General features: G+C 32.4%; 1 protein-coding gene across 2 annotated transcripts; it reads right to left on the bottom strand.

Annotated features, from left to right (window-relative positions):
- Positions 1–10159: 10159 nt before the first annotated feature.
- LOC112286015 (protein MAEA homolog) lies at positions 10160–15009 on the bottom strand. Of its 2 annotated transcripts, XM_024527504.3 has the most exons (9): positions 14647–15009; positions 13829–14000; positions 13304–13477; positions 12566–12772; positions 12206–12328; positions 11852–12037; positions 11372–11505; positions 10943–11129; positions 10160–10755 (listed from the first exon to the last, which is right to left on the bottom strand). In XM_024527504.3, the coding sequence occupies exons 2-9, from the start codon at positions 13970–13972 to the stop codon at positions 10654–10656; spliced, it is 1257 nt and encodes a 418-aa protein (XP_024383272.1). In that variant the 5' UTR covers positions 13973–14000; positions 14647–15009; the 3' UTR covers positions 10160–10653. The 2 variants fall into 2 exon arrangements, with proteins under 2 accessions (XP_024383272.1, XP_024383273.1); XM_024527505.3 differs by lacking the exon at positions 14647–15009 and having other exon boundaries at positions 13829–14024.
- Between the last annotated feature and the right edge of the window lie 1117 nt (positions 15010–16126).

Raw genomic sequence — 16126 nt, 5'->3', positions numbered from 1 at the left:
CTTGATACAAGTTTGAAATACCACTTGACATTTTTTCATCATTAGAAATGGGCATAGCATATGTAGCAAAAGATGATCTTTCTTGTACAACATGCATAAAAGCTCTTGCATCTATCAATAAAGATTTGGATGTATTAGACTTATGTACTTCACCTTTACTAACCCAATCTTGGATTATATCAAAAAAGTTAAGGTTATGAGAAATCTAATTTATATGAAGGTTATATTTTTTTGCCATGGTAATCCTAAAATAATTGGATTGGAAGGAGATCTTATTATATTAAATACTACTATGCTGTTATGATCTATAATTGTTACATCTAAAAGAATAATCTCATGGATAATATTTTGAGAGGATAAAAAATAACCATCTATGACTTCTACATATATAGATTTAGTTTTCTTGACTAAAGTTATTTTTTGATTTTTGACAAAATCTTTGTCTATAAAAAAAGTTGAAGCTCTTCAATCTAATAAGGCAAAGACTTTATGATTTTTAGGTCCTAAACATACATCTATTGTAAACCAATGTGAGGGGTATGAGAAGAAAATAAGACCTTTACTAGGTCTTGTACATGATTCCAGCTGCACGGTTCCTATTGTGGCTAGAAAAATTCATTTTCAAACACATTATCTTCTTAGGTAGTTGTGCTCTTCATTTTATAATTACATTGCTTCTTTGTATAATGATGAGCAATGTGCTTAGCTTCTCCATTATATAAATACAAATCTTCTTAATAATGTTGATTCTTTTTTTGTTTTTTGAGATGTTTAAAACATATCATATCAATTTGCATTGGATTTGGCCTTGATGGATATGTTTCAAAAAACTTAGGAGCTGCTACTATTACTTGACTTATTCCTCTCCAACCAAGTCTTTATTCTTGATGCCTTTCAAATAATCAATTGTTGCATGGAATGGCTTGATCAATAAATGGTTCTAAAGATTTTCCTTTTGGCATTATTAATAAGAAAGTATTGATGTTATCCTTCAACCCATATCAAAATTGATTGATAAGTGTTTTATCATTCTAGTCTATGTGACAAGTGAGGTATTAAAATTCAGCAGTATATGTAGTGGCTAATTATGATCCTTGTCGTAAAAATAAGAATTTAGACTCTGCTACTCACTCTCGATCACTTTCTCCAAACATGGCCATAAACACTTCTAAAAATTAATTTAAATTATAAAGAGGTTGTATATCCTTTTCCATCAAAGGTGGAAACCAAAAAAGAGCACTTCTAGATAGAAATGTGCCTATGAAGTGGACTTGAGTAAATCCATGTGTATATTGGAAAAGATGTAATCTTAAGTAGAGCTTAACTTATTATAAAAACCCTTAAAATTTTGATCTTGTTCTATCAAACTTCTCAAGCATACTGATTCTTACTTCTCTTAAGCTTATAGAAGCAAGATCCCTTGAATTAGGTTGTAAGGCTAATCAACTTGTTTCCTTCAATTCCATAACTTCTTCACATAGACATTAGACTTCTTCCATCGGTATAGAAGTAGTATTTCCATGGTTGATATTGATAATGTATGAAATTACCACCTTAAGAGTGTTGACAAGCTCGTGAAGATCCACAATAGTTGCATATCTATTCTCACTTCTGTTAGGAGTAGCATCCATAATCTTTCCTTCCATAGACAATTCAAAAAAATTCAAAAAATTAAATTAGAGGGAAATAATCTGTAACTTCTAATAAAAATTTCTACAAAGATGACTAATCTACTCTCTTTAAAGAAAAGATTAATGTTAGAAAATAAGATTTTTTGTTTAAAGGTAGATACGCTGCAACCTTCAAAATAAAACAATAGAAGTGAGGTAATCTACTCACTTTTAAAATAAGACAAAAATAGTATGTTAGCACTCTTATCAAACTATTAAGAATATATATCTCAAAGAAAAAAAATCCTCAATGCACTCTTGTATCACTAAAGAAAACTAGAAAGTCACTCAAAAGGTGATGTAATATTAAACTAGAATAGTTATTGCCAAAAACAAAAAGACTAGAAAGTCTTGAAATAAGACTAAGGACTAGAAAGGCATTGACAAGAGTAAAGAAGGCTTCACTCTTACTTCCTTATATACTCTCTAATTAGGAGCTACATGGTAATATTCTATAGGACCTCCAACATATATTGACTTTGTTAACGACATGTCTTAATTTATAAGGTAAGTTATTTATGTATGTACCACATAGTTAGCTTATTCCACAAGCCACTATATGGAGTTGACTTGTTCCACAAGCTACCAACACGTGGTTAACTTGTTGGCCAAGTTTCTAACCTACAAATACATCTAAAGTCAAAATTGCATCTATACAGCTTCTATAAAGCTTCTCTAGAAGACTTTATGAAATTAATCTATATTTACCTACTTTTATTTAATCATATAAATAATTATTGGGATAAATATATATTTCTATGACAATAAAAGACTCTTCTTTATATAAGATATGAACATTTTAAATGCAATGTCAAATCTTTTGGTCTTACAAATGTATAAGTCATTTTTCGACATTTGATGAATAATATATTTTGTGAATTCTTTAATGATTTTTTTATATATTATTCAAATAATATCTTGATTTTCTTAAGAATTTAGAAGAATATAAACAACATATATGTTTTATCTTTTAAAGTAATTAGATAGTAGATTATATTCCAAATTAGAAAAATATATATTCTGTAAATTCTAAGTAAAATTCTTTGAATACATCATATTGAATAAAGGATTTATAATGGATTTTAAGGAGATTAAGACCATTAGTAACTAAATAACTAAAAAATTGGTATGTAATAGCCAATGTATTTTAGATTTAAAATTTCTATATAATCTTCATCAATAATCATTTTCAAATAATTACTTCTATTACAGAATTGATATAGAAGCATAAGCTTGAATAGAAATGAAATGCTGAAAAATCCTTAGAATACTTAAAAATAACATATAAATCAATTCACATTTTAATTTACATAAACTTATCTAAATAATTTTTTATAGAATCAATACTTTAAATACTGCATTGAAAGTAATTTTATCACAAGTTGGAAGAAAAGAAGACTAAATCTAGTATTTTTCCTACTCAAAAAAATCTTAGTTATAGAAATATATTACAAGATCCATGATAAAGAATTTCTTCTTATTATGGATTTTTTTGAATATAGTATTATTTATTTGAAGGTTCTTCATATCTAATAATTAGAAATATATATATATATATATATATATATATATATTATAATAATTTTGAATATTTTATGTTAATTTGTATTTTAAATTTGCATCAAGTCCCTTGAATCAAGTTTATATTAAGTTTTGACTTCAATATCATTAATTAATTCAAAGAAATAAGAATTAATAGGTATATTATCAAAATAATTATATCTTATGTCAAAAAAGAAAAGATAGCATACAAATAGTAACAAAAAAATATTCTTAAAATCCAATTTGTTTATATTTCAGTAACTATTATATCAATATCAATGATTTTTTTATTTTTTTATTTTTTTAATCATGTTTGTACAACCTTGACTATAGAACCTCTTATTTTTCATATTAAATATTTTTCCAATAAGATCTACTATGAATCAATTGAATTTAAGTTTGAAGATACTCTTTTTTATTTTAAAGAATTTTTGTATATTCCAAAAGAGCCATTGTGCCTTTTTTTTCTTCAAATATATAATAACTTTTCAACTACAAGATATTTTGGATTCAATAAGATATTCAAATTTAATTCTAGAGATTTTTAATAGCCTAAATATTATGAAGGAATTTTTTCTCTTTTATAATATATTTTTTAAATCAAAGAATCTTTAATAGATTTCTTCAATTGTTATAAGTTTCAAAGAAACTGGGGTCTTTTATCTCTTTAGACTTCATCACAAATCTTCCACCATCAAATTACTTTTCTATCAAATACATAATTTTTAATTAACTTAGAAAGATGACACATTTTATTCCTTGTAAAAAAAACATTACTGATGAAGAAATATCTAAAAAAATTTAATTAATAATGTCTATTGATATAATAGATTATAAGATGATATTATATCAAATCAAGGACTTCAATTTGTGTCCAAGTTTTGGAAGTTAATTTTTTTAAATCTTTGAATAAAAATCAAACTTTTTTTAGATTTTTATTCAAAAATTGATGGCTAAACAAAGCAAGTCAACCAAATTTTAGATTTGTACTTCAAATATACCATTAACTACCAATAAGAAAATTAGACACCTTATTTGTCTCTAGTAGAGTTTGTCTATAATAACATAATCCATGCATCTACTTAATAAATTATATTTTATTCTAATTACGATATTTATCTAAAATTAAATATGTTATTTTTTGATAGATTTAAAAATCTATCAAAAATAATTTTGTAAGCCAAATAGCTTATATACAAGCTACTTTGAAGCTTCAATTAGAAGAAGCCTTAATACAATTTGAAGAGCCAATTGACATGTAAAAGAAGGAACAACTCCTATTTTAAGTTGGTGATAAAGAATGGTTGTTATAGCATAATATAAGGCTACTCAACCATCTAACAAGTTAGACTATCTAAAGTTATGATCATTATCTATTTAAATATAAATTAACTTTGTTACTTATCAATTAAAACTACTAGTATTTGAGAATGTATATCTTATTTTTTATACTTCTCTTTTAGTATATTATAAAGAATTAATCATAAAAAATATAAATAAAATTATCATTGCTTTATGTTTAAGTTGATAATTATAAAAAAATTGAAATAGACAAAATATTTGATTTAATTCTAAAACAAAGACAAATAGAGTATTTTGTATATCAGTGTGGTTATAACATTAGTGAGCGCATATAAGAGCCAACTTCAAAATTAATAAATGTATTGCAAAAAATACTAGAAATTTGTCAATGAAAACTTTTTAGACCTAAAGTAGAAATATTTGTTAGATAATGCTTCCATCTTACATATTTAAATATGATGTATCTGAGAATTTACAATTATTTTGTATAAGGAGAAGAAGTAATTCCAAAAGTTTTTAGAGCTCAATCTTCTTATAAACTTACAAATCTTAAAGTAGTCCTACTCAATCTTATATTTGTGATATGTCTTTGATTTAACTTAAATAGTTAAATATAAATAATTAATCAATATCATATTAATTATGTCATTTCAACTAAATATTTTATGTTATCAACTTCAAAAAGAAAAATTATCTAAATCAAGATGACATTAAAAATACTTAATAGTTGTTCTTTGGCATTTGTTATTAAAATAGAATTTGCCTATAAAAGACGTTGTGAAGCAATTTCATTAGTTTTGCAATGAAGACACAAAAATTTAAGCTTAGTATATGATAGAAGATATTTGTCACTATTCTTGATTGCAAGGATTAATAAATCTTTTGACTTGCAAAAGACAACTTGGATTTATAGCCAAAACCATCCAACACATCTTTGACATTCTTTACCTTTAATCAACTTTAACTCTATGCCTTCTTATGAAATTTGGAGCAAAAAAAAGAGGTGATGTAAATGACATATAATAGAAGAAGATTTTAGAAGGTTCTAGAAGATTCTCAATGATTTTGAAAAGTCCTTAATAGGTTCTAGTAGATTTTAACAAAGATTCTAAAAGATCCTAGAAGATTCTAAAAAATCTTAGATGATCATAGAATATTTTTAGAGGCTTTTTTAGCTCCATGCATTAAAAAAACTTCTCAATGAACTTCTTGCACTTAATATATAAAAATTGAGGCTGAGAGGATCCTCAGTTTCAACAATGCAATTTAAATAGATTATTTAGAGCCTTCTACTCTTGTTCTTATGCCTTGTCATAGCTCATTGTTTGTAATAAAAAATAAATCTCTTTTGTTTCATTTCTTTGAATTTTTAGAATGTTGTCTTACTCAAGTAATATATCCATAGCAATCAAAACATTAATTATTGTTATAAAAAAATCACTTAATTGTTTTGAATCTTATAGCATGTTGACCAAATTTTCAAGGATTATATCATATATAAAAAAAACATATTAAGTGAAAAAAATAAATTTAATTGATATGCTTCATTTAATTGATAATATAAATTAATTAATATTACTAAAATTATCATAAAATTAAATAATTCAAATATAATTTTAAATTTATTTAGTTGATAATAAAACTGAATATACATATTTTTTTATCTATATTATTATTTTAAATCATAATTTAAAATTTTAATTTAACATGTAATCTTTTAATTATATAAGATATGAGAGCATATTTTAGTTTGTTATATATGATATCTTCCACAATTATATTATATTTAGCAATAAAGGTAATATAATATCAGCCAAATAGAAAGGTGATTATTTTTATTATATATATATATATATATATATATATATATATATTTCATGATTTTTTTACTACATCATTAGTACAATTATTTTAGTTTTTATGTATGTATGTATTTGTATATATATATATATATATATATTCCCACATACAGTTACAACCTTGAAGTGATAAAACTACTTTAAAATTTAAAATTTTATTATGATTATTACATTGATAATCAAAATTACTTTCAAAACTACAAGGTGTTTGAAAATATTTAATTTTATTTATTCTATTGAATTCTATTTATTCTAGTTTTTAACAATCAAAAACTATTACAGATTTAAACAAGAAAATATTTTTATGCAAAACATTGCTTTTGAATTCACGTAATCTCAATTATAGTTTCTTATCAAAGATGCTACAGAATAACGATTATTGAATAGCTTCTCAATCGATTCAGAACTCTCTCTCTCTCTCTCTCTCGCTCTCTTTCTCACAATTTTATCAACCAAGAGCATGACCGTCCCAGATTCACAAATGAGTCGGTCACGGTTGAATATCACAATAACACAACCTGAGAAATGCTTCTAGGTTCAAGAATTAGCATAAACTGGCTTTAATCTAGAAATAGATGTTTTCATTTATCTGTTTTATCGAGCTCTTTAGTTTCACATATCCATTCCAAACCTTCACTTAAACTGAAACATTTCGCATGAAAGAATGAAAACCAACATTATCAGCAACATTCTCAACACACTTCGGCTCTCAACAGTATAAGTCCACATTCTAGAGGTTTCTGAAGCCAACATGAAGGGTGAGACAATTGCAATACAAACTCTAGTTCTCTTTGTGTCTGCACCGTCGGAGAAACCATTTGCAACACCAGCGAGAGGTGAATCAACCAACACTGATCTGAACAGCTTTACTCGTGTGCTTAGTCGAAGGTGTCGAGGGATCTAAGCTGCGTGGATTACGATGTTGGTCAAGCCGAGAACGTGAACTTTGCCGACATAGGTCACTTGAGCTTGCACAGTCGCCGCGTCCAACGTTGTCCTGCAGCTGTGCTCCAACTCCACCACAACATTTATGGCTGATAGACTAGTCTGATTCCCACATGACCTGCACTGAGTTTCTTCGCAAGGCTTTGTTTAGTTACCGCTGGGAGATCAAACCCTGGTTCGATCGACTTCCAGACCTTTGAAGGCCTGTGCACTTTCGTTGTTGAAAAACGAAGAGTGGGGTGGGAGAAATGGATGTCGAGCAAAGGCTTTGGATTAGTTTCTTCACTGCTAGTGACAGGATTAGAAGCAGCGAGGAGAAGGTTGTCGTCGAGAAGTGTTGATGTTGGATTGATTGTAGTTTGCGCTACCTCTATGAGAAACTACCATGTCTGGTCCACATCCAGCGGGGAAGTGAATTGAGATAAAGCAACGCGATGTGGCAACGTTGAAGCTTGCGTTCGTTACACCTAGTGCTCCGAATAGACACAATGAAATCAGACTTATCGGCAGTCATCCACTGTTTGGTCTGTCACCCACGTGTCTGGGCTAACTTTTGCCGTGGTTTGCACACTGTGGACTCGCGGAGTCTAGCATCGAAGACATCGCAAGATGGTTTTTCAAATGGGCGCTGTGTTTGTACCTCTACTAGAACATTTTGACTTTTCATCGACCAGACCAGGCCCACGGCCACGTCGTCCTCACAACAATTACCCTCAACAACAGTGTTTTATAATATCAGAAAGCTCGCCTCTGCAAAACTTCGCAGTAAGCAGGTATTTGAATTCGTCAGATCTCACAAATAATTATTTGAAACTTTAAAATAATCAGGGAGAATAAAGAAGCTGCATACATGTAATAAATAATAAATAATAAATCATATGAAATAATCAAACCTTTGCACAGGTTTATATCACTCAATTTTAACAGTAAATTTTTGTATTCCCATTCTTCGTCAAATAAGGTTCTAACTCAAGCTTTGAAAGCCAAATTTATTGCTACTTGACTAATTTCGGGAATCTTTTAGTTTTTTTGGCTATCAAACTGAACTTTAAATGATATCCACATATACCATTTCAGAAAGTAAAATAAAACTTCAAATTGGCAATTGTTGCTTAACCGTCTCACAGAAATCTTGATGAAAAAAGAGATTGTGACTAAACGTATAAATAAGTAGAAATTTAAAAACCAACTGATAGAATACCAATATTAAAAAATAAACAAAGTTGCATCAAGAAAGTGCTGTAGAGTAGTCCTTCCATTTTCATTAAATTTTAGTGCACCACATAATTTATCTCCATAGCCACAATAAACGAAATTCAGAGAACACGAGATCTCCAAAGCACAGAAAAAGCCTCTTTACATCTGAAGATTCCAAAGCTGGAAAAGCCCACTAAGGATAGTCCAAAACAACCCTCATGTAGAATACAATTCCAACAACAACGCTCAAGAAATTAGTCTAAGCTATTTAAAAGAGAGACAACTTATATATATAAAGAGATTTAACATGAAACAAAATAATTAATTCTTTAGAGGTTTTATGGAAGTCTTTTTACTAAAAGTACATTGATTGTAAAAAATTAAAAATTAAAAATAAGTTTCTGTTTTTTTTAAAATGATCAGGTAACTAATTAGCATATTTTATATACTTATTTTTTAAAACTATAAAAATTAACTGAACTTAGTAAATAAACATCCATACTTTTACCTTCCTATATCTGACATCAATTCATTGCTATGTATGTCAATCCACAACAGGAAAACTAGAAGTGTACATCAAGTATGTGTAATCACTAACTTTTCCCCTATTTCTTATCTTAGAGAGTTGACATATTAAAAGTAGTTTGTTAAATTTGTACTAGCAACAAAAAAACTATATATATATATATATATATATATATGTATATAGGTATTTATTTATTTATTTACACACACACATACATATACTTTGCTAAAAAAACAATTTCCATTATGCACATTTGAACAGACCTGCTATTCATTCATCTTTATCAAATCTTTGAGTTTTAATGAATAGACTGAGCAGGTAAGACACTTTACATTATCAAATCATGTGTGTGAACAAGTGACTTGGCACATGCAAAATCAAGGAACATTGAATTCTGTACAATTAAATCAACAGAGGATAACTGATTGCTGTGATGTTGAGTGATAAGTCTTCCAACCACTAAAGAATGTCAAGTTTCCAGATTAATTTGTTTACATGGTTTCAAGGATGAACAGACTGACAAATGACATCCTCTCAGAATCTGCAGTTGTAATCATCTGAATGAGAAACCCGTAGGCAGTTTGTGACCCATGAAATCATGGTGAATGACAAATAAGATTCTTCCAGAAATCAATGGAATAAAGCCAATCATCCCAATTTTATTTTGAAATAAGAAATAGCAACGACAGGGATCCCTCTAATTGTGGTGGTGGGTTAAGTAGAGAATAGAGATCTTCACCAGGTACATTTGTAGCCTTATCCACTACCAATGTGAGAGAATGATTGTCTACATCGAGAATACTAGGCATATATCTGTTGACTTCGTCACTGGGCAAGGTCCACCCAACTCTGCACATGCAGTCCATGTCATTCCAAAAAAGCACCCAAATATTCCAACATGGGTCATACCTACACCTTGACCAATGGCATTTGCGTCCATTCGAAAATAACCAAAAGCATAAAAAAACACCTTGCTGAGATTATCTCTACTTTGATTATTGACATGGAGCCAAACCAAGCACAACTGGCACATATCCAAAACGTTTGATCCATTGATAAGAATGATACATCAAGAGCAATTATTGCAGAAAGCAAATGATCAACTTCAGAACAATAAATAGAAAATTTGATCTGCTTCACATTAACCTTGTTGGTACAATGAAAGTTTATTTCATTGCAAACCATGATTTGAAGAAAAAAACAAATGTCCCATCAAGGTGATGACATCTGCTTAAGCTGGATATTTACAAAAACTGAAACAGTAGCATTGAATTGTACCAGGCAAATCTTGATGCTGACAGTCTTCAGACTTTAGTCACTTTGATTCGCATTTAATTTCTGCCCTGCTGAAAAGTAATCATGAACTATGCAGAACTTCAAGAATCACTTGGACAATATTATGCTACATGACTTGAATGATAATAATGGGCTAACAATTTGTGGATGATGATAGCTAGCCAATTAACACAACCAATTCGATACCCAGATCAGATACCAAAAAGCTTGCAGTGTACCTCTTCAAGGTAATATACAATACCATACATCACATTCTGAATCAAATGATCGAGGATTGGAGGATAAGTGTGCAAGCAGTCGCTTGATATTTGAAGCATCATGAAATGTAAGCTTTAGCAAGTTCTGAAAAATTATAAACAGCTCCAGTTCTTGGGCACACGATCTTGCCTTGGTTCCTCATTGCCATTTGTTCCATTGCCTGCAAACAAAATCCGATCCACTTAGCTAGAGACCGAGCGGCTAATGTCTTCTGGAAGAGAAAGGTCGACAGGTAGTTTGAGGAACGTAGATAATAACTGGTGTCACATGAGTAACACTAGGTGTGGAATAATCAAAATGATTCGACGGATCAACTTGATGAAGAAACAAAATACTCCCAAACAAACCTTTGTGCTGTACACGTAGCCATTAGGCAGTACTAAAGGTGGGTTATTGTCGTTCATGGGCTCCTTGGTAATGTAGCACACTAGCTTGCTATGAATGTGCTTAGCAAACGGCAATGGATCCGCAAGTTTACGAATAATTTCTTGAGACAAAGGATCCTCCTTGGTGCATCCTTCCTCGTAACAAAATCTGAAACCACATACACATTTAAGATGTGGGCATTTTACTTTCGATATTAAGCTGCAAAGTGTGCACCTCGGAGGACATAAGAAAAGCATCCAGTGAACAGCAAATGGAGAAAATCTTGATATTGAGGAACTTAACATATAGCTAGACAACTCACAAACTCCTGAATTCCACCCAGAAGTCTGAGCAACTCTTTTAAAAAAACCATGAAAAGAACCAATTGAGATATGGTTGAGGTAAAATACGGAGTCTTGAGAGCAGAAAGCCCAGCCTGGAGATGAATATTGAGCAGAGGTTCATGAGTCATGCCATACAACTTGTAAAACTCCTGCTTAAACTCTTGAGTCAAGTTATCCCATTGCTGTGTATCAAATAATATCTGCAAAGACACAAAACTATAATGTGAATACCAGGAAGCAAACATCTAAAACTTATCAAAAACCAGGAATTTCAGGGAATTTAATCTACCTATGCAAGTGGCAGAAAATGCATAATAAGACAAAATAGATTTAGCATCTACAACACTATGCTGCTTGGTTTTAGGCACTTGATTGAGACTGACATGAAGCAGAACACATTCAGCTTTCTTAACCAAAACTAAAACCTGCTCCAAGGTCGTTAAGTTGAAAATGTACACCAACAAATCAAATTCTAAAATACGTAAAAAAAAATATATGTAGGAAGTCGAAATTAGCTAAATCTTTACGACGCTGGAAAAAGAGCACCTTATAGGCAGCACAATCGGTGTTGCTCTTGAAGGCTAATGTGGCCATGGCCTGTTGTAGTTCCTTCATGTTGGTGGAACCCCATACAGCAAGGTGCTTGCGAGAATACATGATAGCATCCATCATCCTCTCAGCCCGCACCAATTCAATAAACTCTTGCAACCTAAGCTTGAACTCAAACTTACTCTGCACATACCATATTCGTAAATAATTACCAGTGAAACAGGGTTTGCTGAACGACCTCCTCGAGCAATTGATAATTCCATGGAAAAATAGCGGATTATAAAATCTTGACACTCAAGAAATGATAGGCTTGACAAATCCGCAAGAAACGATGGCAGTAAATTGGACGACCTTGGATTTCTTGAGCTTGGACTTGTTTTCAGAGCACCAAGTAAGTGCCTCAGTACAGTCTCGATTCCGCAAAGCCTCAATAACCTTTCGGGCCTCCAAAAAGATGTCAATATCCACAAGTTCCTGCAATCGTCCACAATATCCACAACCAACTATTTTACCGGACCTAGATACATCAAGTCAATTCAAACAACTCGAGCGCAATTTGAAGAGACTCTAAGCAGATTTTAGTCATCTCGCAAAGATAATAAAAGAAAAGAAAAGAGGCAATACATAATAAACATTACATAAAAGACTATTGAAAAATCATTACTTCGAGAGTGAATTTTAAGAGAACGAAGCCCAATAATTACGACAAACCTGAATATTTTTCATCTCTGCCAACCGAAAGGCTGTGTCATAGTAAGAGTTACGTAACATGTAGTCAACCAGGATACGCTGCACGCGAGTGTTATTCCACTGGAGCTCATTCTCTTTCCCATTTTCACCCTGAAGCATGCTTAAATGGTCTATCCTAGCACGACACCTTTGCACTTGCACTTGCTCACCTTTGTTGCTCTCGTCCAACTGCAACCCGATTCAAACCTCCGCAATAAAACACATAAATACATCTCCGAACAGCACATTCACAGGTGTACCATTTCACAACAACTTCAAAGAAGTGGTGTGAACGTCTGGCCAAACAAGGCAAGGGTAGAATCATCCTACTGCAGAATTAATCGACAAGTATGACTACACAATGACGCAGATAACCAAAAACTGTCATTCCGCTTCAAGTAAACGTCGGCCAATGCATGACCTATGCAGAAACATATTAGAATGTTTTATTTCCGATAGAACAAACTTCCTTGTGCAAGCATACATACGCCAATAAACTTGATAAACTCACGACTCAATATCCATGGTACAACCTTCAGAGTCATGTAAACAATACACCTGATATCAACATGAATTTGCAGGTGTAATTCAAAAATGAGAACCCGTAGCCATCAACACAGCCATCAGGATCTTCAAATCCAGGAAAAAAGTGAAACTCAAGCAATAAGAGAAAGCACTGACCTATGCACACATATCTCACATAAATGTCGACAACTATACCTTGCGTTTAAGGCCTTGCAAGCGAGAAACTAAAGTTGTGAGACGCTGTACGGCTTCCTCTTTAGACATATCTTTGTCAATGGCGTCAGCCACACCAGCATACACAGCATTCACCTCCTTTTCCACAAAACGTGTGCTCAACCGCATGGCTTTCTTCAAATGCTCAAATGGGACCTGCAGAATATACAGAAAAGACTCCTTAACATATAAGAAACCTAAACATCACATTCTCTAGAAATTCAAGCATAGACGAGAGCCCAAAACAGAACTACAGATAACACGAAATTTTCCACAGTACGAATACGTAACACTCTGGAAATGATGCAACTACACCCATACATTGCAACTTCATTCCAGGACACTATTATCACACGAGATCCACCGAGTGGCAATTGAAAAACATCTCCTTGCAGACACTGAAATTGAGTCCAATAAACGAGAAGCATGCACATTGCGTATACGACTGGATTGCAGAAAGCATAGCAAATTTCATACAGAAAATAAAATTACCAAAGCCCCACATACCTTGACGAGCTGGTGCTCCAGCTTGAGGGACTCAGCAAGTCGGTCATTAGTACGTGAAGTCTGTGAAGGGGGAGCGGCTGCTATAGCTGGTGCTGCTGCTCCATTTGTTGTCGCTACATTGTCTGTTTCCATCATGCTCGCCATCGAAAGACAGGGTCTTGTACGATGCAGACTAACATGTATACACCACTCGAATCAGCACACCGTTAACGAGCCTCACATAAGTTCATAACTGCATCTTTCTCATCATTGACTGAAAACCTAAAACCACAACGCATTTAGGGTTGCAATATAAAATAATTTTAAAAAAAGCAAACAAACAAACAGAGGTACCACCTTAACTTCACAGGAGGGGGTTTACACTCCAATTTAATAATCAATCGCGAGCACACGCAAGACAGTACATCGATTAAGCTTTGATAATCGATTTATTACACTTGTGCTTACATTGTTTTTTAATGAAAACAACATGGTCACATGCAATTAAACAGCCAAGAGTACGACGCAATTCCTTTAGTACACAATAATCTACAACAGAGACTTTCCAGGCACTTACAAAATTCATCCAATATCACAAACACATTTTCCACTCATACACAACTATTGATAAAAGAATTGAAAATTATGTTGCAAAAGAACTGTTACTCTATAAGCTTAATTCCGCTGCTTACATCACAAACCTATGAGTACATAAGCAACCCCACTTCCAGCATCTCATCTGGCATGAAGAAACCATTACAAATCTCCCTCTTTCTCACTCACTCTCCCGTAAAATTCAACAACAGGTAAATCCGAGTCAAGAATGGAAGTACAAGTACCTGAAGTCCTCGGAGAATCCGAAAATTTTCCTTGATATCACAAAGATTCCACTTCCCTTTGGCCTCTAATCCAATCCATTCAAAGACGGTTTACCTTCAACCCAATGTCGGTACTCTCAATCACGCCCAAGGCCCAGCCCGAATCCCACTAGAACAAGCCTTGCACACTTCTCCAGCAAGCAAACAACGCAGAACAAGACGCAATCCGGAGGACTGAGAGCAGCACATGCAGGGGGTGCAAGAAACGCGGGTAGCGGACACGAATACGAGATGGAGGACATGGGTGTGGCTATGGCGATGGTGCCCTCTGCAAAGGGATTGTGCCCGTGAATTCCCTCTCTCGATAAAATTAGGGCTTCCATGAACCCCAACCAATGCACGCAACACCCCCTAACAAAGATCCCTTCCATTCTGTTCGTCCGTCTCGTCTTCGTTCGGTTTTCGTCGACGTAAAACGTCCACCACACCTTCGTTCGTCCTTCGTGGCTTCTGTCCGTCATCCTCATTCTTTTCATCCGTGGTCTCCGTTCTTGTCCAGCTTGTTTGACGTACAGATCGCTTTCATCCATCTCGGGATGGTATTGAGATGAATGATTATCAAGCTTTCCATTTCAAAAGTAGACTTTGTATATGAAAGGAAAAAATAAATGTAACTAATTGGATATTAATTGGAAGTGAAAAAAAACTGCTACAACAATCAATTCTCATTCTAAAACAATCAATGGATAGGAAAAAGATTGAATTGTGAAACAATGGTGTGTTCATCATGTTGAGAATGTTTAGAAAGACAAGAGTAATAGTAAGTCATACACACACATAAGAGTAGTAGTAAGTCTTACACACATGAGGGTTTTTAAAGAGAGAGAGCTTCACACCCAAAAATCTATTGATTTGGTTGTGTCTTGTATACAAGAAGAGAAAAGAGAAGAGGATAAACAGTACTTTTCCACTAGATTCCAAATATTGTAGCTACAGTATTTACTTTAGTCTACAATAAATATTATGGAGAGCGTCGGCTACATTTAATGATCTCAACACTCCTCCTCGCTCATCATAATATTTACATCATATAAAATTTGTGTAGAATTATGATCTATACTTTTCTGTGATCTTGCAAGATCAACAATTGTTGCTTCATTAAAACCTTATCTACGAAAATCTTATTTTATTTAAGGACAAAACCATAGATGAAAGAAAAAGAATATAACATCATTTTCTTTAATTATTTAAAGAGCTCATTAACTTTCTTATTGAAGAAGAGCAAGTTGCCGCATACCAATGCCATAAGTAAGTCGAGGATGGTTGCTTAATGGGAGAACTTTGGTAAAGAGATCAGCAAGGTTATTTGTAGATTCAATTTTCTTAATTACAAGTGCTTGATCAGTAATCAAGTCATAAGTATAGCTAAAATACTTTGGATCAATATGCTTTGTCCTGTCACCTTTAATGAAACCAACTTGCATCTATGCAATACAAGCAC

This window comes from Physcomitrium patens, chromosome 8, assembly GCF_059467195.1.
Source record: "Physcomitrium patens ecotype Gransden chromosome 8, ASM5946719v1, whole genome shotgun sequence".
In the NCBI taxonomy this organism is placed as follows: domain Eukaryota; kingdom Viridiplantae; phylum Streptophyta; class Bryopsida; order Funariales; family Funariaceae; genus Physcomitrium; species Physcomitrium patens.
Note: the sequence above shows the minus strand (reverse complement) of the source record. Positions and strands in the feature narration are given on the sequence as shown.

Coding starts and splice junctions, on each gene's coding strand:
- LOC112286015 (XM_024527504.3), bottom strand. CDS start 13,972: ATGGCGAGCATGATGGAAACAGACAATGTAGCGACAACAAATGGAGCA. Junction 13,478..13,828: donor TGGAGCACCAGCTCGTCAAG/GTATGTGGGGCT, acceptor TATATTCTGCAG/GTCCCATTTGAGCATTTGAA. Junction 12,329..12,565: donor CAGAGATGAAAAATATTCAG/GTTTGTCGTAAT, acceptor GGACGATTGCAG/GAACTTGTGGATATTGACAT.